Genomic DNA, 27,750 nt, shown 5'->3' with positions numbered 1-27,750 from the left:
AGTAGGATGGGTGGAGGCGTTCGGCAAGGATGATAATCAAATATTTCACAGCCCACATGGCACATTACGGTCCAGACGAAAAGGATGTTGGCCACAGGCAGGGCACATCCTCGCCATGCCAGGTGATGCTCCTTTATTTGTCTGGGGAGGCTGCCGGGGTCCCAGGACGAGGGTCCCCAGGAGGGTGCCCGAGGCAGTGCAGAGGAGGACTCAGGGGCTGGGGGACAGCTATTTCTCCACGTGCAACAGCGTGCCCTGCCCTGCGCCGGGGTCAGAAGAGGGAGGTCCAGACTTCGGGCAGTTTCTGCTCTCTCCGCCTCACCCGTGTGCCCAGAAGACCACCCACGGGCTTGCTGGGCCCACTCCTTAATGCAGAGACTAGTTTCATAAGCTTTTCCCAGGTATTAGATTCTACAGCTACCTTTCAAGATATTCCGATTGACTAGCACATAACAGAAATACTCGTTTGCAGAAGACTTTTCCCTTCACATGCTTAAATGTGGGGCAATTTTTCTTTTGTCTTTCCTTCTCTTTTTCTGTCTTTCCAAATGAAAGCTCTGTTTCCAAAGATTCCCAGAAACCAAATTTAAATAGGGCTGATATAATGAGACAGACACACCGGCAACAGCCAGGCCCGTGCAGCGGGTGCTGAGAATCATCTTCGCTGTGTTTTAAAAACACACCGGATAAAACACAAGATGCATTACTCTCAAATGCCAGAACACTTTTTTTTGAAGGAATAAATAGTCTATGTTCTTGTACATGACTGAGCTAAAACCCTTTCTCGAATGTCAAATGAGACCCAGGGTCCAGAACCTTCAGGAGGAGATCTGGGGGAAGGGGAGGTTCCACTATGACCATTACAGTTTGGTAATAAGAAAATATAGATTTTTTTAATTGGGAAAAATTTTTTAAAAACCGTAGAAAAACATGAAAACTTGAATATGTGTGTATTTTAAAAGCCCAACCTGGTCAATATTTGTGAAATAAAAGCCAACGGATATCAAATGAGCTCATTAAAATAGACACTTTTGTGAAGTCCATTTTAATAATTCTAAAGTCAAGGAATATTAACTATATATATATATATATATATATATATATTTTTTTTTTTTTTGGTCTCACAGTTGTTCAAATAAAGTCAGCCCCTGTGTCAATCAGGGAACTCTGCTTACACAACAGTGTTTGTACCAACATTGGCCTCAAGGTGTCACTCAAGCCAGAGCCTCTTACTAACTGTGATCTCAGGCTGGTACCACCTTCACGGGAGGAGAAGGATAGAGGGGAAGCATCACGTGTTGTCTCCAGGGACTGAACTGCATTTGGGCAGGTTTAGGGAACAGCTAACTGCATTCTGCCACTGGTTTCGATTAGGAGCAACGTTTGAGACCTGGGAGTATTTAACGGCAACTGAAAAGGAAATCCAGGAGAATACGATTCACACGTGGCTTCTGAGAAGTTCTTTTAGAGCAGAAGCTCCAGTATTCTCACCTTTCCCCTTTTTACGTATCTCATGGAAGCTCACGGGAGACAAGGGGTAACGAGCATACTCACGACCGGGGGAAAGAGGTATAACTACAATCCATGTATTGTATTTCCCGCCCACTCCCGTTCTGGTTTGGACAAAATTGGAGAGGCCTGCAAACGCCCATCCCCATCGCTCTGTGCTACGACGCATGCGCGGAGAGCCAGCGGCGCCGCGTCTGAGACGCTGGGTGGCCTCACCTCTCTTGTTGTCCCAGGCGTAGAGCTCCTTTATCCCCAGCTCGTTCAGGGACTTGGAGAGCTCCAGCTCCTCACCGGCCACGTTGTCCCTGAGGAGCACCACGTGCTCCGGGCTGACGTCGCACTTGGCGCAGATGACTGGGAGGATGCTCTGCAGGGGAACCTCGGGGCTCACGCGCACCACCGCCTTCTGTGTGCGCAGGTAGTTCACCACCAGGCGCACCGTCTTCTGGAAAACACGGCAGGCAGAATTCCGTGAGCGCATCTTTGCACAGCTGTGTTTATACTAGAATGGAGCAGGGCATGATTTTGTGTGGACCGGGTCTTTCTTCCAAAATTCAGTGGGTCGTGGGGGAAAGGGCACACTGAATAGGAATAGCAAATGCCTGGAAAAATGAATTTACCTTCCAATCTCCTTTGTTACTGCTACCAACATGGGGAAATGGACAGCAGGGAGGGTCTCAATTTGGAATCTAATATACACACTGTCTTTCAAGGATTCTAAACAGACCTGAATGCAAGGCACTAATACGTTTTTTAAAGGGAAGTGGTTTGGAATTCTTGTGTACAATCCAATTTAAAGGAAAAAAAAAAACCCTCAGAAAACAAGCCATCAAATTTTTGCTTAAGAAGACAAAATACCCACATAAATATATTAATATCTAGTATCATATATTTATATGAATATTGACACATATACACTACACACATATGTATTTTAAGCTAGAAAAATATAACATACACTAGACATACAAATAAAATAGGCATATAATAGTAGACATCATAATCAGAAAAAAAAATCAAGTTGACTAAAGCTGATTATACATGTCTACAGATAAAGTGACCCATCAAAAATGTAATAGGCTGAAGTTTCATGCAGTCAACTTCTGTTTGGTCTTTACTGATCACCGACATTGTTCTAAGATCCTGGGGAGTGGACACAGTAAATGTGTACTGAATTAAAAAAAACGGACTGAGATTTATCTCACCCCTTTCCAGTCTGAGTGCCAGGGTTTGATGAATTTTAGGAGGAAAAATGGAATCATGGATCTTTTCCATGCTTCTTAAACTGGAGTCATATATAAACTTGGGCTCACCTGCCCCTGGGATTTGCAGCTGGGGTTCAAGACGGCAAGAAAAGCCACAGAATATAAATATAAAAAGGGTTTATTTCCTTAAACAGTGATTTTAATTGAAGAATTAGGGAAAACTCAAAGTATAGATACCACCAATTAAAAGTTATTAACCACCCAAACCTAGAGGACATGACCTGTTGGCCAAATTACCATGTTTAAAAATAGGGAAATTTAGGGCTTCCCTGGTGGCGCAGTGGTTGGGAGTCTGCCTGCCGATGCAGGGGACGCGGGTTCGTGCCCCGGTCCGGGAGGATCCCGCAAGCCGCAGAGCGGCTGGGCCCGTAAGCCATGGCCGCTGGGCCTGCGCGTCTGGAGCCGGTGCTCCGCAATGGGGAAAAAAAAAAAATAGGGAAATTTAGTAGGTATTACAATAATCTAAAAGAATGAAATAGCATTGCTTTCAACTGGAGAGGAAAGATCCACAGCAAAGCCTTATTAAAAAGTACAGTAGGGCTTCCCTGGTGGCACAGGGGTTGAGAGTCCGCCTGCCGATGCAGGGGACACGGGTTCATGCCCTGCTCCGGGAAGATCCCACATGCCGCAGAGTGGCTAGGCCCGTGAGCCATGGCCACTGAGCCTGCACGTCTGGAGCCTGTGCTCCGCAACGGGAGAGGCCACAATAGTGAGAGGCCTGTGTACCGCAAAAAAAAAAAAAAAAAATTACAATAAGCAGCTGGAGTTACTTTTAATCAATACTCAAAAGCCTGGAATCTATGCATAAAATATTATCCAAATTGCAATGAGTATTTCTGACATTAGTATTTCAAAAGGGAACCCCTTTCTGTTTCCTCTCTCTAGGAAGCTGTTTCCATCGTCTACATATTCTAACCTCTGCCGTGGACAAGAAGGCCTCCAGAACTCAGCTAGAACCTTTAGGACTAGGCCAAGAGGGTAGACATTGGCTACCTGTGGTTATTTCAATGAAAATTAAAAAATGAAAAGTTGTTTTTCGATCATACTAGCTGCATTTCGCATGCTCAGCAGCTACATGTCATCAGTGGCTGCCACCTTGCCGAGGGCAGAATTATAGACCATTTCCATCTTTGCAGAAAGTTCTGGTGGATAGTTCTGCTCTAGACTGGCTCCTCTTCTCTGGTATGGAAAGGAGAAATGCTACACAACAAACATTATTCAATGCGTGAACTTTGGTCTCCTAAAGTAAACTCAGTTTAGGGTCTAACTTAGCCCACCACGCAAGTGGAAACCTCAACCACAGCGTGCGTTACTTATACAGCAGGGGCTCCGCCGGCCTCTCCTCAGCAGCTCCAGCACCCTGGGTCACAGGGAACTGCATATGGCCTTATATGACAAAGGGTCCCTCGTGCTACTGACCTCAGGCACCTTAGCGGGGCCAGCCTTAACCTTCGCTTCAGGAACTTTTTCTTTCAGAAATACGGTATGCGCATTCAGGGTCCCAACCAAAGTATTTGGCTTAAAATTCAAAGGCTGTTGAGTTTCTGAAGACCGGATCTCCAAGGCATGGTTGGACGGGTTCAGGTGGTTCTGAAGGCAAAGTTCAACCAGTAGGTCCATCATGGCGTGGCTGAAAGAGAGAAACAAATCACGGTCATGGGGAATGTTTGCACTCTCCCTTCTGCTAGCTGACTGGGTTACGACAAATGAACCAGTGGGTGAATAAGCAAATTGGCCGTCCGTAGGAAGAAAGAAAACAGCTTCTCGTTAATTCCTCAAGCATGACTGCACAGTGATATCTTAACACTTTCAATACTAATAAACAACACTACTGAAAGCACCATCAGAAGCAGAATAGCTGGGAAAATAGTTACATTTCTAGTTAAACCCATGGATATGTTGACCTGAATCCTATAAGGTCAGCACAAATGATATTAACATATGGGCATAAGGCATTAAATTTTCAGTTATTCACAAATATAGTGTATCTTAAACACTGAAATTTTAAGTTGAAGACAATAGCTTTCTTTTTACCTAAAAAGTATGGTTTTTAAAGACCAAAAATGAAGAAAATTACCTTACTTGAATTTTTATAATTTCTAAATTTTAAAATTTTTAATAATTTTTATAATGTCTCCCATCACAGATCATTATTTACTAAGGAAGCCAAATAACAACTCAGCTTGTCCCAAAGAATGAAATAATCTCATTTCCATCATTTATATTCCACCTGGCAGAATGTTTGTATATTTCAAGCTGACCTCTCTTTTCCTACACATTTCCTGAGCAGTGCGGCATAAACACCTCTTGAAAGCGTAGGTCCTCTCCTGTGATCTATTTCTTTTTTTTTTTTTTTTTTTTTAATTTTTTTAAATTTTTTTGTGGTACGCGGGCCTCTCACTATTGTGGCCTCTCCCGCTGCGGAGCACAGCCTCCGGACGCGCAGGCTCAGCAGCCATAGCTCATGGGCCCAGCCGCTCCGCGGCATGTGGTATCTTCCCGGACCAGAGCACGAACCTGTGTCCCCTGCATCGGCAGGCGGACTCTCAACCACTGCGCCACCAGGGAAGCCCTGATCTATTTCTTAATCAGGAACTGGCACGGCAATAATTTCAGATCATAGTGATGCTTTCCAGGTGTCTGGCGCTCTGGGGTGTGTAGACCTGGGACTCATGGTGCACCTGTAAAGGCACAGGTGCCAGCTTCTGCCCACCATTTGGTCATCACTCACCTTGAGGGCTGTGAGCTGTGGGGGCCCTGACACTGAACTGTGAAACCACAGGCAAAGCTGCAAAGTACCCTATTTCCCATTCACTCGTTAAAAATATCAATAATATTCTAGTGGATACAGAACATTTCCCAGCCATCTCCATGACAATACTTCCTCCCACCCGATATTCAGGAAGTAATTAGGTAACAGCCTATGTCTTAACCAGGGGACCCTGGAATCACCTGGGAACCCCCCTGGCTCCCGGGGACTCTGAAAGGACACGCGGTGGGGACAGGGCAGCGCTAACCCTCACGTGAGCCACGCTGGCGGGCGCGCTGGCTAATGACGCTGTCAGCTCTGATTCCCTCGGCTCCGGGATAAAAATCATCTTTCTCTCAACGACAAGCATAATGCGTCAGAACAGGCAGCAACATCACCAAAGACTCCAAGACACGAAACTCCATGGAAAATCCTCAGCACAGAAAACAGACTTCTAACGATGCTAAAATAACGACCTATTACTTGTTACCACGTACTACGTTTCCTCCATGGCCCAGAGCCATTCTGTGCAGGTCACACTGTATCCACTTACCCTCACCAAGCCTGGGGGGTGGGGACCACTATCCCCCAGTTCCCATGAGGGGGTGGAGCTGGGGTTGGGACCCTGGTCCCATACGATGTTGACTGTCACTTCCCCTCTCTTATCTCCACCCACAGTCTACTGCCACCAAGTAAACCAAAGAGGATAAATTCTCCAACAAAGATTTGAATTAATCTTAGAATGTAAACCACGAAGGACACCAAAGCTACTGATGTAACCTTCCGTTCTTCTAATTCAATAATTGGTAACATGTTTTTTTGTTGTTGTTGTTGTTTTTTGCGGTATGTGGACCTCTCACTGTCATGGCCCCTCCCGCTGCGGAGCACAGGCTCCGGACGCGCAGGCTCAGCAGCCATGGCTCATGGGCCCAGCCGCTCCGCGGCACGTGGGATCTGCCCAGACCGGGGCACGAACCCGTGTCCCCTGCATCGGCAGGCGGACTCTCAACCACTGAGCCACCAGGGAAGCCCTTGGTAACATGTTTGAAACATCACATTTGACCTTCTGCAAGGGAGCAGGCCAGCTCTGGGGCTGGAGGGGTTTTCCTGCATCACAGAGAATAAACTCTCCTTGCCATTAACAGAAGCTGGGACTTCTTCTCGCGTGGACTCGCCGAGGAGTGATGTAGTACTTGGTTCCCGTCTGGATAAAGAACTGGGTGCCCAAACCTCTACCCTGTGTATCGAGTGGATCTCCTCCACAACTGGCCGATCGGAACCCACCCTGCTGCCCTCACTCTTCTGTGACCCTAACATAGGACTCGGCTCTGCCCAGCGAAAGCTCTTTAATGATGAAGCTGCAGTGACGTTTTCAACACTTGAGAGTGGAAGCGTTTCTGAACAAAATGTTTGGTGGAAGTAGGGAAGGGAAGGGATTCCCAAGCAGAAAATTCTATGATGCTGGAGGCCTATTTCCTCAAATTTACCATTTGGGGAAGAGGGAAGCACAAACAAAACAAAACCACTGTAAAACCATGATAATAAAACTCAATACCATACCCGTCATGGTATGTGTGTAAATTGTTCAAAGGGCACAGAGGCCATTACCGCTTCAGCCAAGGGGACAGCATCTCTTCCCGGGGCTGGAACCCAAGCCAGGACAGAGGGTTTCTGCAGAAGAGCAAGGAGGTTTAGGACATGAAGGGAACTCAGGCTTTGAGAGCTGTCTGTTCTGCAGGCCTCTCTCTGTGGCTACAGAGAGTGACAGACACCGTATCCTAATGCAGACTGACCTGGGCCGCATCTAAGAAGCTGGATACACAGCACAAGGCCTAATGTGAGGACCTGGGTCCAGAAGCATGAGCTCGTCTCGCGCTTCCTGCAGGGCCTCCCACTCGAGTGATTCCTCCCCGGGCCCATTTAAAGCATGATCTGAGGAACTACTTTCCAGCACAAGCGTTTCTGGACGGTGTCCTCAGAAAATGGAGTGAAAGTTGGCCGGCTTCTCTGCCACTTCCGTCGCACTATGGAAGTGGCTATCGGCTGGCATTTTAAGTCACCAAACTCCAAAACAGCCAGCCAGTTCTGTCTTTGATGCTACTGGAAAAAGTCACCCGGAAGGAAGAGGAAACCACAGCACCATGGCAGCACCCGATGGCAGCCATGGAGGAACCGAGCTGCTGTCTGGTCCCCGGAGGTCTGGATTCACCGGACCTCAGCCTGCAGAGGATAAGAATTTCTAGCCAGGCATCCCTGCACGCCCTCCACAGGGCCTCAGCAGGTCCCGGGGCCACACAGGAGAGGACTTTCTGGAGACTGAAGGTGGCTGCCTGGTTATCCCTGCACACTCTCATTACCTCCTGAGCCGGACTCCCCAGGTGACTCCCACCTGCCCACAGGGGGACCAGCACCGCCTCTGATCTGCTGGCCCTTTGATGAGGGCTTGGGCATCTTTCCCCCGGAAGCTGGTTTAATGAAGGGACTCCAGAGGCATCCTAGGGCCACCCTCACCACTGCTCAGACCTGCCTCTCTGCCCCGGTTTCCTCCTCGGTGAGGGCAAAAGGATTGTCCAACCACCAGTGAGTCTTAAGTCACCCCTAAGTCACTGAGCACAGCGCTAGGCACATGGTGAGTGACAAGTGTTTGCTGAATAAACGAGTGAATTGGATCCTGTTTTTGCTGTTTTCGGTTGTGTGTGGTGAGACGTTTTCCCTGGCTCAGGGCAGAGCGTCTCTGCTGGGACATGGGTGGACTCCATCCGGCTCTCAGCAGGTAGCAAGATATACTCGTTTAAAGCAGTACCCTCAGGGGATTGCCCCATAAAGTTTCTGCAGTCTTACAAAGAAGAACACTAGGCAATCAGACACTCTCAGAGGGTCAAGAAAGACTCAGGTGAATTAAAGAAACTGACTACACCATCATCGCTAAGGACCCCAAGCACGCCCTCTGGTCTCAGTGGTCCCCCTGTATGAATAATGCTATGGACAAAATCATCTCCCCCCACATTCACATTGATCCCCCAACTCCCAGTGTGACCATATCTGGACATGGGGCCTCTAAGGACGCAATTAGGGTTAAATGAGGTCATAAGGGTGGGCGCTAATCTGGTCGGGTTTGTGTCCTCAGAAGAAGGGACACAGAGAGCTCGCTCTCCCTGTAACCCCACAAAGAGGAGGTCATGTGAGCACAGAACAGGACAGTGGCCGCCTAGGACCAGGAAGAGGTCTCAGCATGAAATCACCTGCCGTCACCTTGACCTTGGGCTTCCAGCCTCCAGATTGTGGGGAGTAAATGTCTGTGTTCAGGCTGCCCCATCTGTGGCATTTGTAAGACCGCCTGAACTAAGACAAAGACAGACACCATTATCAGGGTCTCTGCCTCCCTCTCTGTAACCCCAAGTTCAAGGGAAGAGTAAAAGGTAGTAACAAAGAGGACTGGTTACCCCAAACCACAGTAACAGGGGTGGTGGGTGGGTAATGACACTGATCTTTGGGGTTTCTCTCCATTGCTCCTCAAATATCCTTTTTGTTCCAACTTTTTTTTTTTTTTTTTCTGCAGTACGCGGGCCTCTCACTGCTGTGGCCTCTCCCGTTGCAGAGCACAGGCTCCGGACGCGCAGGCTCAGCGGCCATGGCTCACAGGACCAGCTGCTCCATGGCATGTGGGATCTTCCCAGACCAGGGCACGAACCCGTGTCCCCTGCATCGGCAGGTGGGCTCTCAACCACTGCGCCACCAGGGAAGCCCTCGTTCCAACTTTTTAATCTCTGTTCCCCGAATGACCACTGCGCCACCAGGGAAGCCCTCGTTCCAACTTTTTAATCTCTGTTCCCCGAATGAATCTTAAGTGCTCCCAATGTAAGGATGAAATTTATTTTTCGGCATTTGTTTGTTTGTTTTTTTGGCGCAAAAAAGTCTTTTATACAGTATCTAAGCTTCTTTTGCTCACTCATTCACCCATTCACTTAGACATTAGGTCCTACTGTGTGCCCAGCTGTGGGGATTCAAAGAAAATAAAATGTAGCTCTAATTCTCATTTGGTCTATCAGAAAGATTTCACATTTTTAAGGGTGATTAAAAGAACATGCAGGGCTTCCCTGGTGGCGCAGCGATTGAGAGTCCGCCTGCCGATGCAGAGGATGCGGGTTCGTGCCCCGGTCCGGGAAGATCCCACGTGCCGCGGAGCGGCTGCGCCCGTGAGCCATCGGTGCCTGTGCTCCGCAATGGGAGAGGCCACAACAGTGAGAGGCCCGCGTACCACAAAAAAAAAAAAAAAAGAACATGCAGATTGCAGCCTTCCTTGAGCATTACACATTCAAAAATTCAATACTGAACATATCTACAGGTAATTTCTGCCCATCCTGAGCAACTTCGGTATTATTTCTGCAGTACTTGACATCAATAGCACAAAGAAAACAGATGGGAATAATTTCAAATTTTATCCTTCACTTTGGATATTTATCGATTACGTTATAATGATACTTCAAACTTAAAGAGAAAGATAACTTGGGTTTAAATCTAAACAAAACACTATTCTTACAGCAGAAAAAGGGATTTCCCTCCTCTATTAAGTTATTTTTAAGTTATTAAATTTATTTTTAAATTTAGAAAGTGAGTAAAATTTTTCTAGTTCTTTCTTTAAAAAATATTACTTTACGGGCTTCCCTGGTGGCGCAGTGGTTGAGAGTCCGCCTGCCGATGCAGGGGACGCGGGTTCGTGCCCCGGTCCGGGAGGATCCCACATGCTGCGGAGCGGCTGAGCCTGCGCGTCCGGAGCCTGCGCGTCCGGAGCCTGTGCTCCGCAACGGGAGAGGCCACAACAGTGAGGGGCCCGAGTACCGCAAAAAAAAAAAAAAATATATTACTTTACAAATATGTGGAGTTTTCCAAAAAATGGTTTGCATGAGTCGATGGTTTCAATAAGAAGAACCTGGTCTTCTTTCAGGTGTGGTTCTTTTTGAAATCCTGGCAGAGCGCTGGACAGGTCAAGGGACAGCCCATGCCAATCCTGCGCTCCCTAAATGCAGAGGGCACGTGGGGACCAGGCTGTTTGGGAACCACGTGGGAGTCAGAGAGGCCAAGTCCCATTTCCGTCCGGCTGGGCTGATGGATGGACCTCTTCCTTCTCCAAGGGAGGGCGCTTCCATCTAAATCACAAAGCTTGCCTTGGGCAGGCTGCTGGGGATCACTGAGATGCTTACACTAACCTACAACTCCCTCTTGCTGCCGTCATGCCGGCAAGACCCTGGGGTCACTCTCGGGGATCCCGAGCTCACCCGGGTACGCTGACGTCTGGCAGAGCCACGGCACGCGCGGCAGCAGGGGTTCTCAGAGTCTAACATGTGTTCCGAAAGTTCAAGCGTGTTAAAGCCCAGATCGCTGGTCCCACCCCGGGGTTTCTGATTCACTAGGTCTGGGCAGGAAATTTGCATTTCTCAGAAGTTCCCCGGTGATGCAGCGGCTCTTGGTCTGGGGCCACACTGAAAAACTACTGCATCCTCGGTACTCATGAAATGAGCATCGAGTACCTAGCAATGACTGGATTAAAAGGTGCCACAGTGTCAAGTGTACAAATCACGTTAAGGTCGCTACTTCCAGATATAACGTTAAAACAATCTGCGTGCACTGTCAAATCATAGACTGGTTGAATGGGCCTAGCTTCTTGTGCGGGATCGAGGCCAGCAGGTGGCCCGAGCCCTGGGTAAGGCAGACTCTGGTGTTACAGAGTCAGGGCAAGTCCAGTCTGGCAGCTTCACCTGGCAACACAGAAGCGGGACATGGCAAGATGCTAGCAGGGCCTGCCCAGAGTGGGTCTATCGCCCAGAGGCTGGGCTCTGGGTTTGAGGCCAGGGTCACTGGCAAAAATCCAGTCTTATGGCCGCTTAGGTCCTGAGCCCATCAATGAGGCACGGGGGAACAGGCCGCAGCAAAATGACCAGGGGTGCCTGCGTCTCAGGCACACGTCAGAAGCCCGGTCATCGGGACGACGGCACCAAATTAGAGAGTTGGTCACGTCCTCACAAAACCTAAATGTCACCGGGGCCAGGCAGCTGCCCCAGCCTGCAGGGCGTCTGAGTATGTGACCAGCGGGAGAGAGGGAGCTATGCCGATTGGAGGGACATGCCTTCTCCAAAGGCGTTCAACTTGTAAAACTGTTTAAAACACATTGCTAGTTGGAACACCTTGACCTGGAGAGAGGGATTTCAGAGGCTGGAGCGTGACAGTTATCCTCGCTGCATGGGATGTCGCGAGCGGCTGTCTGGACAGGTGTGGACGGGCCATCTCAAAAAGCGGTGCCTTCTGGTTAGGTTCTGACCACAGAAACTTGTGTTTTTGTTAACTCCAACCTCAGCATCTTTGACCTCTATCTTGGAGGTCATCTGACTTGAGAATCTAGAGCCTCCTGTATCCAGGTCATACGGGAGCAGGTTTTTCTGTGTGCTTCTCACTTGGCAGGTAAGTCAACCAGCCCCCTGGAGGACCTGGAACACAGCCTGGATATCTTTAAAGTCCCCTGTCAGTGCTTATTTTTAAAACGCACGTGAAATTTGCATGCTACCTTTAATGCAGAACTATTGTTCACTATGTGTAAGTTAAATGGATGTTCAGATGCACCAGCTTTCTCCTGACTTGCCTAGCGCTGGGGTGGAACCTTGCATCCCCAGAGGCACGTGCAGTCTTGTTAGCGGCAAGTGGAGCCGTAGGATGGCTTCCAGGATACACGCTGGGACCCGGCCAGCCCTCGTGTCCAGGCCGCGCATCTCCCCTTCTCAATCCGGGTCCCAGCAGCAGTACACTTCCGCCTTCTCGCACAAACTGGTCCTTTTGCAAATGCTATTTATTTCCTTCTATTTGCTGGGATGTCCTCCTCCCAGTGTCTCATGAAAGCTAAGTGTTCAATATGTATTTTGCTCAATGAATAAATGATCGTTTTCATTTTTTTAGTCTATCGGGATCCCACAGAAGGAGACTGCCACTCGGGAGGATGGGTTTAGCACCAAATCCAAAACCATAACAGCACCTCTTCACAGGATAAGCAAGGAGTTGATAATCTATGGTCTGCCCCTTAACCAGGCTATTTCCTCACAGGAAAGATTCTTATAAAGAAACTTAGTAACTGGAGGCTGCTGATGAAAATTAAGGGATTTTTAAGGCAGTGAAAATACCCTGCATGATACTATAATGGTGGATACATGTCATGATACATCTGTCCAGACCCAGAGAACGTAAAACACCGTGACTGAACCCTGATGTAAGCCATGGACTTTGGGTGATGATGACGTGTCAGTGTAGGTTCATCAATTAGAACAGAGGTACCACTCTGGCGGGGGATGTGGATAACGGGGCAGGTTGGGTGTATATAGGGGCAGGGGGTTTATGGGAAATATTGCTGCTTTCCTCTCAATTTTGCTGTGAACTTAAAACTGCTCTGAAAAATAAAGTCTTTTAAAAAATAGTATCCTTTAAGTGAAAATGTAAATCGAGTTAAACCAAGCCTATTATTTGGAGAATGGTCCTCTTCTGGCAGCATCCCCAGCATCAAAACCGCCCTTTCCGGCTTTACCCGCTTCACACACTGGTGCTGGAGAAGAACCAGCTTCCTTCAGGCCCTGGAGCCACGAGCTCACAGGGAGCAGGGTTCAGGCCACGGGGCCTTGCGGAAGCTGCAGGCCAACCACACACCTGCTTTCTCTGTAGGGAGCGTGGCCAGTACCTTGATGGGCAGGTGATGGAGGACAGACCAGGGTTGGGCTCGCTCACCCCTCCCCTCCCCTTCATCTCGGAACAGGTGAACTCTCTCCAGAAGGGATTCGGAGGACAATACCTGTGCCATGGGAGTCCTGTGCTGTTTTACAAGGCCGGGAACCTGCAAATCCATGCACGGTTGTAAACTTGGCTATTATAAATGGGGTCTGACAGTCCACAGAGGCAGGACTGAACATTGAGAGAGATTTCCTCTATCCTGCGAGGGAAATGCTTGCCTCCTCCTGTCCTGGGCCCCTCGGGCTTGCATGCCAACTGGACGTGAGTTAATTTACCACATCAGAATGACACGGACCCAAATCTCGATTGCTCGACGCCATTTATGAAGCTCCCTTTTGGCAAAGGGCATTTTCTCTTCAAAGACCTTCTCTTTACTTGTCCCCCAGTTAGAGTGATGGGACCAGCGGCCTCCTGGCAGTGGCCCTGAGCAGTGCTGGTAGCACCCTTCCTAAAAGGGCACCGGAGCTTCTTCCTTAAGAAAGTTCCAGAACACCCGTTCCCATGTCTCATCTAAGAACATACTGAGACTTTTACTTACGTTTCTAAATCCAAAGGAAACTTTAAAAAAAGAGAGAAAGAAAAATCACTGTCGTATGCAGAATGGAATCACCAGACTCCAAGTACTAATGTGTTTTCCTTGTGAGAATCTTTCATGTTTGGAAAGGTAGTTAAGGTGCTGACTGTAAATTATAAACGACTTACTTATCCAGCGGAAAGGTGGACACGTTCTCTGATAAAATGGAAGAGAGAAACCACACTGATAAACGATTAGTAGATCTGGTTTCAGCAAGGGTCAGGAAGGTGACTTGGGCCCACTCTTGTATTATTAAAGAGCAGGACACATAAAACCAATTCCCAAAGCAAGAAGCTGCAGCGTCAGCAAGTTGCAAGCCGCTGAGGGAGCCCACAGGTTGCTGCAGGAAACCCTTGGGGAAGGGATGAGTATTGACCTCTTAGAAAAGAGAAGAGTATTTTAATACTTTATCTCTACAGCTGAACCTATTCTCACAGCCGCATTGCAACATGGCACAGTGATAACTTCTACTCTGAAAGAAAAAGAAAATTAAAATTGGAAGAATGTGTTCAGTTTGAAAACATCTTTCGAAATAATATTTTTAATTTACAAGTGGGCATGCACTTGTAAGTGCACTTTAATTTACAAGTGGGCATGCACTTGTAAGTGCACTCCTCATGCACTTGTAAGATCGGACCTGTGTATTATTTAAGACATGACCCATGAGTCCATTTTCTTAAAAGATACGTAACTAGACAAAGAAGCCACGGTTTCACAGGTGTATACTTAGCCACAAACTCAAGCTGTACACATGAAATATGGACAGTTTTTATATGTTAATCACACTTCACTAAAGTGTTTTTTTATAAATGTAACTAGAAATTGGGCCAAAAATATAAGAATGCTGAGTCAACTGTAATAGAGTCACTGATAAAATGACACTCGTCTATTAAAGTAGTTTGTAAACCTATGCTAATATGGCCTGCTTCTCAAGTTAAAGCTAAGTGGGAAAAGCGTATTTAGAACAAAGATCCCTCTGTAAAACAAGAAACACAGACACTTTAGAAACCTGAACATCTCTTGCGTGAACCCTGCCCACAGGAGCTACTGCCTTCTGTGGGTGCTAGGCCACAGGGATCAAGGTAAGTCCTAACTTTGGGGTCCAGAGCCTTCTGCTGGTGGGGTGGTGGCCACAAGGAGAAGCCCCACAGAGGAGCACACCCTGGTGCACCCTGCTGGTAACACTCTGGAAAGCTGCTTGGCACCCCTTTTAGAGTTGAAGACGTTGTATCCTAGGTACATATCAATGCCTGGAGAAACATTCCTTAACTTTTTGTACATATAGCCCATAAAATAATTTTAAAAACTCATGTAGCCCTTTGCCAGTAAATTGTCACCTGGAATTTTCCTTATAAAATTTAATAGTTGCAAAGGATGTAATATCAGGTAGAATCAGAATCCTAAGATTTTAACATAAAACTGTTGTACCACTATTTTCAACGTACCCACAAGAATAAAAACACCCAGAGTGATGTGATTTCCACCATTATCCATTTTTAAAAGACTCGGGCAAACAGAATTTTAAGATTTAAATATTTCATATCATTTCTTACCTTCCTTGGCTTCCTAGAAATACGACTCCCATTCACTCTTGCCTCAGAATTATACAAAACTATTTTTATGCTTGAGTGTTTTTATAATTGATCACTCTATCATATTCTGCACAATAAAATGTCTAAACATGTAAATGGAATTGTTTACTGTGATGTTGTTAAAACTTTTTATTATGGATTGAGTTACTAACCGTAGTGCAGAATTGCTCAAACAGTATAATTACGATCTATTTTGATAAGTATTAAACATCAAGTTAGAAATTCTACCGGTAATAACACCCTTCATACTCTTAGTGGAGTATTACCAATGCTTCCGTCCTGCCTCTTACGGCTGGGAAGGGACGGGAAGAAGAACCAGCATGTGAGCTCGGCCACAGGTACCTTCGCAGGCAGATCAGCTCCAAATGAGGGTGCGGGTGGGAATCGAGGGTCTGGAAATTGATTCCCATCAGTGTCAACTCCACGGGTCGGATTTTATTCCTTAATCTAAACCTGCATTGTTTCCATTCGGAAGATGGATAACTGACGGTACTCATACTTCCGAGAGTCAGTCCGTAAGTGGACCCGAGGATGGTCACTCGGGGGGCTGCCCCCAGGCTGTGCAACTTCAGGGCCAAGGATGCCGGCCCCACCTGTGGTGGTGGTCACCTACTCGGAGGTGCTTATGGGTCTGAGAGCCCCCTTCCTTCTGAGCCCACCTCTAACAGGAGTGAGCTGCAGTCCTAAGGATGAGGGTGCGCGTGGTGGTCCAGCTGGCACGCAGCCGGGCCGCCTGCGATACTGCAGGTTGTCTCTAGGCCCAGATTTACACCCCGAGGCTCTGGTCCAGCCCAACGCGGGAGGATGCGCCCACTCCTCAGGTCTCGGTGGCTCTGCAAACTGGACGACAGAACTCTCCTCGCCGCACCCAGGCCCTTACCTCCCGTTGACCACACTCTTCTTCTCCAGCCCGCTAGGCAGCACCACGGTCATGGCCACCACCCTGCCGTCCAGCGTCTCCTTCCTGCTGAGCAGGTTCTGCGGGGGGCTGGGGGACGCATCGCGGGAAGGTCTCTGTCCTCTGTGCACGTTGGGGGTGGTGGGCCCCCCGGGAGGGGGCGGAGCACGAGCCTTCATCTTCCTCCTTGAAAGGTGAGAACAGGAAGGACTGAATGAGGTGGCAGCTTCCAACCCAAAGTTAGCAAATCACTTGTCGATGGCCAGCAGCTCCTAAGGACCTTTCCTCCTAATTGTCCAGTCTTATAAGTGCTTAAGGCCTTCTGAGTTGCACAAACTTTTAAAAATCAATATATTACAACAAGGACCTACTGCATAGCCCTGGAAACTATATTCAGTATCTTGTAATAACCTAAAATGGAAAAGAATCTGAAAAAGAATATATATATATACAGAATATATATATACATATATATACATATATACACATATACGTGTATGTGTGTGTATAATTGAATCACTTTGCTGTACCCCTGAAACATTGTAAATCAACTCTACTTCAATTAAAAAAATCAATATATTAGCACTCTTCAACATAGAGAAAATGGACAACTAAGAAAAGTAGAGGATGCATCATTTTTTTTAATTGAAGTAGAGTTGATTTACAATGTTGTGTTAATTTCTGCTGTACAGCAAAGTGATTCAGTGATATGCATATATACATTCCTTTTTTATATTCTTTCCATTATGGTTTATCACAGGATATTGAATATCGTTCCCTGTGCTATGCAGTAGGACCTTGATGTTGATCTATTCTTATATATAAAAGCTTGTGTCTGCTAATCCCAAACTCCCACTCCATCCCTCCCCCACCCCTTCCCCTCGGCAACCGCCAGTCTATGGTCTATGGAGGACGCAATTTTGAAAGTAAGTGTTCCTGGAAAGAAACAGCCTAAAATGTGTTCCCCTCCTGGGAGTGGGCTGGGGCAGCAGAGTTTGCTTGGACCAGTCCTTTCTGAACCATTGACTGGGTTACAAATCCCAGCTAATTAAGGGGTCTGCATTGCTCTAGCTGAAACCACTGGATCCACAACCAGCTGAGAATCTGGAGTCCATGGGTCCACGGTATTGAGGATGTGACAGGACTACATCAGGAGGTACTAAATTAGCCAGAAAATCCACCAGACCAACACCCACAGACACGGGCGCTGTGGACGGAGGTGGCAGTTCAGTGGCAGGGGCTACAAGTGACGGTATTTTAACACAACACCTGCTCCCCCTCTGTTTTCACCTTATTTCTGACTGTGCTTTGAATTCTCAATTCACCTTGTAGATTTCTAAACACCTGTCAATAAATCACCCACTCTGACAAACATTTTTAGAAATTCTTGTCTCCTCCACATTATTCAGGGGAGGCAACGGACCTTACTTTGTGTAGGTGTTTTATTTTATATTTAGGTACATAGGTGTTTTATGTACAAGTACATATATGTATATGTATGTGCATATGATGTGTGTTTATGTGTATGTATATGCATGCACACATTTATTTATATGTTTCTTACTTATATATAAGAATCTTATTTTACAGAGGCCCTGCGCATTATATAACAAGAACTGGCATTTACTCAGCATCAGGACCTATGCTAATAACACGCTTAGGAAGCTCACTTCATTGAAAATCTTTTGCAGTTGAGAACACTGAGTGTCAGTAAGATCCTAGCTCCCCCGAAGCCCGGAGCAGGGATGCGGACCAGGTGTGACTGGCTCCCAGGGCCTTGCCCCTCCCCACCTCGCTGTGCTCCGGCCTGCCCTCTTCCAGAGCGAGGAGCCACAGAGAGGCCACGTGAACCCTCAACGTTGAACTTCTCCTGCAGAGCAATGTGCTGGGGCACTCTGGCCCGAAGCATCAGACATCAGAATTCCATTTCTAGGAATGTATCCTAAAGAAACAATCCCACAGGAATGCATTGTGGGAGGTTCAAAGATACTCAGTACAACGCAATTTATAATGGCAAACGTATGTAAGATATTCTAACCACAGGTCAAAAAGAGAGAATTTCAATAAATGATGGTACTAAAACAATGTTATACCAGTACTGGCTAAATATACTTTTTAAAAGCAATTTTTATTTTATATTTGACTATAGTTGATTTACAATGCTGTATTGGTTTCAGGTATACAGCAAAGTGTTTCAGTTATACATATGTATATATATATATTCTTTTTCAAATTCTTTTCCCATTTAGGTTATTAAGAAGAATCAATATTGTCAAAATGATTATACTACCCAAGGCAACCTACAGATTCAATGCAATCCCTATCAAATTACTAATGGCATTTTTCACAGAACTAGAACAAATAATTTTAAAATTCGTATGGAGACACAAAAGACCCCAAATAGCCAAAGCAATCTTGAGAAAGAAAAACAGAGCTGGAGGAATCAGGTCCTCTGATCTCAGACTATACTACAAAGCTCAGTAATCAAAACAGTATGGTACTGGCGCAAAAAAACAGAAATATAGACCAATGGATCAGGATAGAAAGCCCAGAAATAAACCCACACACCTATGGTCAATTAATCTACAACAAAGGAGGCAAGACTATACAATGGAGAAAAGACAGTCTCTTCAATAAATGGTGCTGGCAAAACTGGACAGCTACATGTAAAAGAATAAATATATTTTAAATGTATATAAGTTGATGTTCCAAAATGCTCAATACAGACATTTTAAGAAAACAAACTTTGAAATATTATTTGTTTTGAGAAATACTGTTTATAAGAGAAGTATGCATTATAGCAATAGATCACAAAATAGTCTAGAAAGACAAGGCAAAGAATTAGTAACAACGATCTCTGGGTGATGGGTACCATGACATTTGTTTTGCTATTTTCACTTCTATGCATTTCCTAATTTTTTCTATAATATCACCTCTCTATGCATTAGTTGTAAAATGAAAGAGGTCATTTAAAGTGGGGAAAAACAGCAAATAGGGTTAAGATGAGGCCTCAGACCATCACTGTTCACTTCACTGGCCAACACAAGACTTAGGAATGACACCTGGGTTTCATCCTCTACCCTGATAAGTAGACATAAATTAATTCTCTTTTTCTCTTATTAAAAACCTTATACCTACATCATATTTTTTATAATTTTTATGCTTTATTCTTATTCATTATATATTTTTCCTTTAAACTTATAGAAATAAAGATGAAGTAGGAAACATATATTGCACTGGTCTAAGGACTGTGTAGTATTAATTCATTTATTCCTCACAATAACACCGTGAGGAGGTACTGCCATTCCTGTTTTATAGATAAGGAGTCTGGGCACACCTTTCTCAGATTACAGACAATTTGTTTCCAGAGCCTGAAGTTTTAACCAGTGCATCCTTCAACCTCTATTAGGAAGACCAGATATCGGCCCATTATACAGATGGAAAAGTCAAGGCAGAGAGACTGGTTATGTGTTCCTTCATTAATCAACCATAGGTCTCGGCTAGAAGCCCAGTCTCTGAGCAGTCCACCTGCCATTAGCATTACCTCCCAGCAGCACTTTCAGGAAAAAATCATTTTTAGGAAATAAATATACTTTCCAAGTAAACTACATTTGATTTCTGGGTACTAATAAAGCTGGCTTTACAATGGAATATTACTCAGCCATAAAAAAGAATGAAATGCCATTTGCAGCAACATGGATGAACCTAGAAATTATCATCCTAAGTGAAGTAAGTCAGACAAAGACAAATATCATATGATATCACTTCTATGTGGAATCTAAAATGTGATGCAAATGAACTTAACTATGAAACAGAAACAGACTGACAGAGAACAGTCTTGTGGTTACCAAAGGGGAAAGGTGAGGGGGAGGGGTAAATTAGGAGGTTGGGATTAACATATACACACTAATATATATAAATAGATAAACAACAAGGATTTACTGTATAGCACAGGGAACTATACTCAGTACTCTGCAATAACCTAAATGAGAAAAGAATCTGAAAAAGAATAGATATATGTATATATATAACTGAATCACTTTGCTGTACACCTGAAACTAACACAAGATTGTAAATCAACTACATCCCAATAAAAAAAGAAAAAAAGCTGGCTTGAAGGCTTGAACTCCTTCAGAACACACTGAATAGAAAAGGAGGCATTTGTTCATTCAGCCAGCACTGCGATGGGGGCAAAAGAGGCAGAAGAAATGTCTACTGCCCCAGATTTTTCCAAATAAATGCTGTCCCCACCACCCAGAGTCAGCTTTGGGACACTGTTTCCATCCCCACCTCCTCCCCATGTCTACTGCTGCACCCCCAAGCCCTCATCACTAACGTCTGCACAAATGCAGTCTCTTTCTACACCCCAGCCTCCTGCCACCCAATCCTACTGTGACCCCCTCATTCCACAAACACGCACTGAGTGCCACCACGGATGCCCTTCATCTTCTCACGCTTTGCTCTGCACGTAGCATCCCCGGCCACACAGAGACCAAGACCCTCCCTGCGGCCACACAGAAACCAAGATGCTCCCTGCGGGCTGCACGGATGCCCAGGAAGGCTTCTGTGGGTCCAGTGCGGTGTCATGCACACATGTGTGAGTGCACATGTATGCATGTGTAAGTTGGCCAACATTGAAAAAACTAGAATGTTTCACAAGAACACAATGAATTTCTGGCTTTTTTTGAAATAATTAAAAATCAAAGATCTGATTGGGCTCTGAACACCTTCACAGCAAAACCCAGCTGTGTGTGGCCATCTGGACCCGTAGCCTCCGGGCCATCACACACCTGTCCCCTGTGCATCTGTGACAACACCCAAACCACAGCGGTGCTTGAAAATCAGGGCTCTCCACGGACCCTCAGTCCTGGCCCCTCTTGGATCTCCCCCACTTGGCTGGTAACAGGACACTGGTCCCTGATCCTGGAAGCACGAAAGTCCCCCCTTGCCTTTGCCTCACCATCTGCCTTGGAGGTTTTGATCCCTTGAAGACACAGCTCGAAACCATGTCTCCTGAGAATGCTCCAGGTGCTTCTGGCCTCCAGATACACACGGCTGAGCTCAGGGGTCTCTACCTGCATGCAGAAGCACCTGGGAAACTTAAAAAGTGTTTACCTGCCACCACGAACCAATCAAATCTGAGTCTCTGAGAGCTGGTTTATGTTAACGATCACATCTCTTTAGAACAGAGGCTCCTGTCTTAACATGGAAATGGCATATGGTTTTAGCTGTGATTTTGTATCATTTGATAAAAGCAACTGATAGAAAAACATACAGTTAATATATATGTTCATAACTTCATGAATCTGTTTTTATTTCACAGAATAACATTTGCAGATTTTCAGAAGTGCACGTGGAAAATTTCACACCAAAAGTGACTGCCTGGGGTGCAGATGGATTTGTGGACCTGAAACCAAGCAGGACCCTGTGGGGCTCCTGGGCACGGAAGCCTTGTTTTTAGGGAACAGACTCCAGCCTCCATGCCCTTCCCTGAGTTCCAAAGGGCAGGTTCAAACAGTTGCTAATCAGGGAAGGGAGGGGATGCAGAGACAAAGGACAGCAGTCAAGAAACAACAGTGTAGGCTTGGGGCAGGGTCCTGGGTCCCCCTCAAGGGATACACAGAACAATATCTTTAAGTTCTTTATAGAACTAAACCCCCCCCCAAAATGGAAGATATTAGCATTCTTCATTCCAGAGAAGATCTCATCAAGAGACCACCTGAGACCAGATTAAAGTAACCAGAGAAGCCCATTAGGAAGAGCCGGCCTGAGGCCAGTTTAAGGAATGCAGGCCCCGCACACACCCTGATCTTGATCAGCAACCCCCGCCCTTGAACTGTCACTATAAAACTCCTCACCAAATCCCCTCGGGTTGGGACACACAGTTCTGAGGCGTACCAGCCTGCTGTGTCCCCCTGTGCCTGGCAAAGCAATAAATCTATTCTTTTCCACTTCACCCAAAACTCTGTCTCTAAGATTTGATTCCGCACCAGTCCGTAGAGGCTGAGTTTTCAGCATCAGACCCGCTTCAGAAGCTTCGTGTGTGTCCGCGAATGTACAGACCCCAGGCTGGGAAAGCTGCCTGTTGCCAGCCTAAGATCCTGGACGCAGAGGTCCCACCCCCACTGTGATTAATCTCTTTATGAGGCAAACAAGAACCTCATTTCTTCCACTATTAGTTAATATCTCCAGAAGGCAGCAGGTGCTGTACTAAGGCTGTCTGTACGCTCAATATTTAGCACACTGCTCTTCATATTTGTAGGTTCTTAAAAATGCTCATTGATATTGATGCTGGCAACCGTGACATTATATCAGTTTCAGCCTACAAGGAACTCAGCAGACTTATAAAATCTTGAGACAACAATGAAATTGAAGAACTCTGCATGGCCCGCAGTGGTGGGGTGTCCACCTACAGAGGAGGCTGTGAGCAACCCTGAGGATGTGCAGACTTTGGAGATGAGGGAGCGAAAAACGTGTATGGGCGGGGGAGGAAAAAATACTGTAACGCATATCATAGAAGGAGATGTCAAACAGCATCGATGGGCTGACTATACTGCCAGACAGTGTACCAGAGTGCTGTGGTTTTTCCAAATATGCTTTGTCTCTTACTCAACCATAAAAAAGAAAGAAATCATGCCATTTGCAGCTACATGGATGGATCTAAAGATGATCGTGCTAAGTGAAGTAAGCCAGACAGAGAAAGACAAACATCGTATCACTTACACGTGGAATCCGAAAAAAGAAAAAAGATACAAATGAACTTATTTCCGAAACAGAAAGAGACTCACAGACATAGAAAACAAACTTATGGTTACCGATGAAGAAAGGGTGAGAGGGATAAACTAGGAGTTTGGGATTAACATACACACACTGCTATATATAAAATAGATAACTGACAAGGACCTACTGTATAGCACAGAGAACTAAATATTTTGTAATAACCTATCTATAAGGGAAAAGAATCTGAAAAAGAATATATATATGTGTGTTTGTGTGTGTATATATATATATGGAACTGAATCACTATACTGTACACCCGAAACTAACATGATATTGTATATCAACTATACTTCAACAGCAATAAATAAATAAATAAATAAATACTTTGTCTCATCTGACCCTCATAGTCTAAAGGATAAGATCTCCAGCTCTCATTTTACAGTTGGGGGAACTGTGCACAGGTGGGTTCTAAATAAACAGGTGTCCCACAGATACTTGGGGAGTGCCTAAATTACTTCTTTCAAGGTCACCAAGAAAGAGGTCGGGACCAGAGGATAGTTTTGTGTCTGTTTTGTCTGGAGGAGGGGCCCAGCTACTGCGGGAAGAAGTTCCCAGGTGGGACGCCGCTGAGGACCTGGCTGACCCTGTAGCCAGCGGGGTCCCTGAGGCCTTGGGAGGGGAAGTCAGGAGTTAGGTGAGGGAGGCAGCGTCCGGGGAAACGGTTGGAGAAGCAAGCCTGGAGAGGCAGCAGGTACAGCCCCAGGTCCACAGCACGAGGGCTGAAGTGGAGGACAGGTGGGGTGGAGAGAGGATGCCCGGACACAGACGCCGTGAGGGAGAGGATGGGCTGGGGTCGTGGGGAGGCCACTGCACGTCACCCAGACTCCTGCAGGAGGCTCCACAAAGCCCCACAGAGGATGCATCCTGGGGGTCGGCCAGCAATCGGCTTCCCATGGATGGAGTTCGAGATGACAGTGACACTCCCAGTGTAAGTGGAGTGAGTACGGGCAGAGGGAAAGGAGCGACTGAAGACATCTCTCAGAACACTCTGGGGTCCTCACGCTCAGACCAGGCACCTCTGTGGTCCCAGCCACTGAAAAGCCCTGGAAGCGGTGTTAGTACATGCAATCTGCAGGGTGACAGGTCTGTAGATTTAGGATGGGGCTCCCAGGAAGGACAAGGGCGCTGAGAACTCAGTTGTGGCCTGAACCTGGGTGCCTCCTGGTCTCAGGTGGGCAGGCCAATCCCCATCCTCCGTTTCCCCTCAGTCCAGTGTGACTGGCCCTCACACCTGGACAAGGGGCTGACCTGGCTCTGAGGCCACACCTGGCCACAGCAGAAAAGAGCATCTCTTAAGTGGTCCTGTGTGTTCACCTGTGTTGTCTCAGGGGAGTTTCCTTCCTGGACCTCAGTTTCCAGGTCGGTGAAACTGGGGGCTTCCAGTTCTAATAGACTAAATCACAGAAAAATATAAACCCAAACTACCACCATTATATCACATTAAATTAAGCTGCAGTCTGGACTGGGGTGGCCACGATCAAAAAAATCAGAAAATGACAAATGATGGCGAAGACATGGAGAAATTAGCACCCTTGCGCACTGCTGGGGAGAATGTGAATTGGTGCAGCCACTACGGAAAACAGTACGGAGGGGCCTCAAAAAATTAAAAATAGAACTACCATGCGACCCTGGGTATATACCCAAAGAATTGAAAGTAAAGACTCAAAAAGATACTTGTCACCCATGTTCAGAGCAGCATTATTCACAATAGACAAAAGGTGGAAACAACCAGAGTCTATCAACAGATGAAAGGATAAACAAAATATGGCCCGATACACACTGTGGAATATTTTTCAGCCTTAGAAAGGAAGCAAGTTCAGACACCTGCCATAAGATGGATGAACCTTGAGGACATTAAGCCAAGTGAACAAGCCAGTCACAGAAGGACACCTATTGCCTGATTCCACTTATAGGAGTTTCGGAGGGCAGCCAAGTTCATACGGGGGCAGGAAATAGAAGGGTGGTTACCGGCGGCTGGGGGAGGGGGGAGACGGGTAGTTTTGTTTGATGGGTTTAACAGAGTTTTTGTTTAACAGAGTTCCGGTTCGCTGAATGGTTCCAGATGAAGAAAAGTTCTGGAGATGGTGGCACAAAAATGTGAATGCCCTTAACATCACCGAATTGTATGCTTCAACATGGCTCAGAAATGGTACATTTTACCTCATGTGATTTTATCACTATTTAATCATTGCCTCCCAGTAAAATTAAGTTTTCATCCTAATAAAATTAGACTTCATCCTAATGAAATCGTTTCATCCTAGTAATGGGATCAGCTGGTACTGTGAGTCTTCCTGCCGGGGCTCGCTCCTTCTTTGGGGCCCCTCAGCCTCTGTCCCACCACCCACGAGAAGCTTCTCTGGCTGGGGGGCAAGGCGGAAGATGCAGGACCTGACGGGGGTGGAGGCTCATGGGCCCCTTAGAGGAAAGGGAAGGAAGGCGTGAGGCTGCATCTGCCCAGGAGGGAGCCCTGAAGGGAGCAGGGCTCGAGGGCAGCGAGGCATCTCTGCTGCGCCCCCCATCCTCCTGCACCCCAGGAGCATCACAACACCTCAGGCTGTGTGTTCAAGGGCGTAACCGTGGGCCAGTTCAAGAGCAGAAGATGCCCAGGTGCACGGACCCCCCAGGCCCCTCCGCTAATGAGCAGCATCTCCACATGACATGGTCGCAGCGGCACTGGCCTCCTTTGCCCGGAGGGACCACTTTGGACCACTTTCACTCGGTCCAGGGCAGCTGAGGTGCTGACCTTGGAAGGTCTGTGCGGGTGTCGGGCGTTCTTCGGACCACCTTCACTCGGTCCAGGGCAGCCGAGGTGCTGACCTTGGAAGGTCTGTGCAGGTGTCGGGCGTTTGGGGTCACCTGAGTCTGGGAGCGCGTGGCCGTCAAAGGGCCAGGTTTCTGCCCCAGTCTGAGGACCCACCGGGCAGGGACCCAGGCCCTGGCCCCTCCTGGGCACACCCCGGGAGGCTCTTGAGGGCATGAGCTGCTGAGCAAGCCACTCACCTGCCCTCTGCTCCCTCCAGGAAAGCAGCTGGGAGTGCCCGGGCAGGAAGGACTTAGCAGATGAAAACAATAAAAATTAAAACATTCCTGGCATCTCAAAGGTAATCTATCTTAAAACCATCACGTAAAAACATTTCTGGCATTTCAAACAGCATCAGTCAGAGCTCCAAACGGTTTTATCTTAAAACCATCACATAGTTCTGACCCAAATGTCAGGGCCATGTCTGCTAGTTACCACATCAGCGGGGGCACTGCCAGACGGCTTTTTCCGCCCAGAGCCCTTCGGTGTGAATCAGGAGGCGGAGACACTGCCCCAACGAAAGGCAGCCGATCCAAGACGGTGTGGGCTGTGCGTCTGACACCGTCTGGGCTCAGCGAGTGCAAATCCCAGGGCCGAGTCCAGGCGGCTGAATGAAAACCGACCTCCAGGCCATGGCTGGCACCCAGCCAAGCTGGAGGGGCCCGGGCAGGCAAGGCTGCAGCCTGAGAAGAGAATGTCCACACAGCTCTCTACTTCCCTGAGCACAGTCCAAAGGGCGCTCTGCTCTCTAGTGTGACTGTCCATGGATGCCGAGGCTGGTGCCCATTCCGCCGAATGAGAAGACTGCAGGATCCCCGCCCATTTACCATGCTGGCAGCCCGGGCAGGAAGCGGGGTGAACAGCGTCTCCTGAACGGGAATTTCAAAGTTCAAAGAAATCTGAAGCCCGCCCAAATTTCAAAGAAGAACCAGACCAGGCTACTCGTGGTTCTGATCCGCCGGTGAAGCAAGCTGTGGCTCGGTGGGTCTGTTGGCGCTGCAGGCGGAAGGGGTCACCGTTCTCTTCTCAGAGTCTTCCCGAGCAGAAGTTTGCTTCCTCTCCGAAGAGTCAGAAAATTGGACACGAGCTGCCCTGGTTCTCAGGGTCAGGTCACTTCCAGGGTCACCTGGATTCTCCTCCAGCTCTTGGACGCGAGGTCTCTTCTCATCCCCAGGGAGGGAGCAGCCCCAAGGCTGCCAGGCACTTCCGCTGAGAGTCAGTGCGGGAGGCCTGGGCTTCTGGGCAAATGGCCCCGGCCGGCCGGCCAGCCTCCCGAATCTGACTCTGAATTGAGCCACCTCCTTGGGAGTCGTGGGTGCAGCAAAGAATTCAGTGATCTGGGAATCACTGGTCTGGAGGAAGCATCCGAGAAAGGCGGGCAGGAATGACAGGCTTTTAATCATACCATCACAAACATTATCCTTCACACCTGAAGACTTAACTTCTCCTATGAGCAATGCCACACGTGTCTAGGAAGACAGTCATCCACTAAACAAGTATGTGGTGGCCCCATCACATCCCAGGACCATCCTAAGATCGCTGATCACAGCTGTAAGTCATCCTCCACGGGATCACAGTCCCCAAGGCTGGGCAACAGCTCACGTGACACAGGAGGAAGGATGGTACAGCCACGAGGGCACGGAAGGCAAGACTGCTCCGCAGGGACTGGTAAGGGCTCCTGATTTAGGCTGAGTTCACAAAGTTGCAGGAGATGACGTGTGAGTGGTGACATGAACCATCAGACGGAGGTGTGGTAAGCACAAGCGCGGGCCTGAGGCTGTCCCCAGCAAGGATGGTCATTCTGACGGCACCAAGGTGG

General features: G+C 47.3%; 1 protein-coding gene across 18 annotated transcripts in view; it reads right to left on the bottom strand.

Annotated features, from left to right (window-relative positions):
- COBL (cordon-bleu WH2 repeat protein) overlaps positions 1 to 27,750 on the bottom strand; it is a 260,115-nt gene that overhangs the window by 155,116 nt on the left and 77,249 nt on the right. For 17 of the 18 annotated variants that reach the window (XM_032643490.1, XM_032643497.1, XM_032643495.1 and 14 more), the window contains exons 2-4: positions 16,334 to 16,537; positions 4,194 to 4,404; positions 1,726 to 1,954 (exon numbers count right to left, since the gene is read on the bottom strand). In XM_032643490.1, coding sequence (XP_032499381.1) covers positions 1,726 to 1,954; positions 4,194 to 4,404; positions 16,334 to 16,537 — 644 coding nt within the window. The remainder of the gene's footprint in view (positions 1 to 1,725; positions 1,955 to 4,193; positions 4,405 to 16,333; positions 16,538 to 27,750) is intronic. The other variant, XM_032643482.1, reaches the window with a different exon arrangement.

Source organism: Phocoena sinus, chromosome 9 (genome assembly GCF_008692025.1).
Source record: "Phocoena sinus isolate mPhoSin1 chromosome 9, mPhoSin1.pri, whole genome shotgun sequence".
Taxonomy (NCBI): Eukaryota; Metazoa; Chordata; class Mammalia; order Artiodactyla; family Phocoenidae; genus Phocoena; species Phocoena sinus.
The sequence above is the reverse complement of the archived record's forward strand: the minus strand, read 5'-3'. Positions and strand labels throughout refer to the sequence as shown.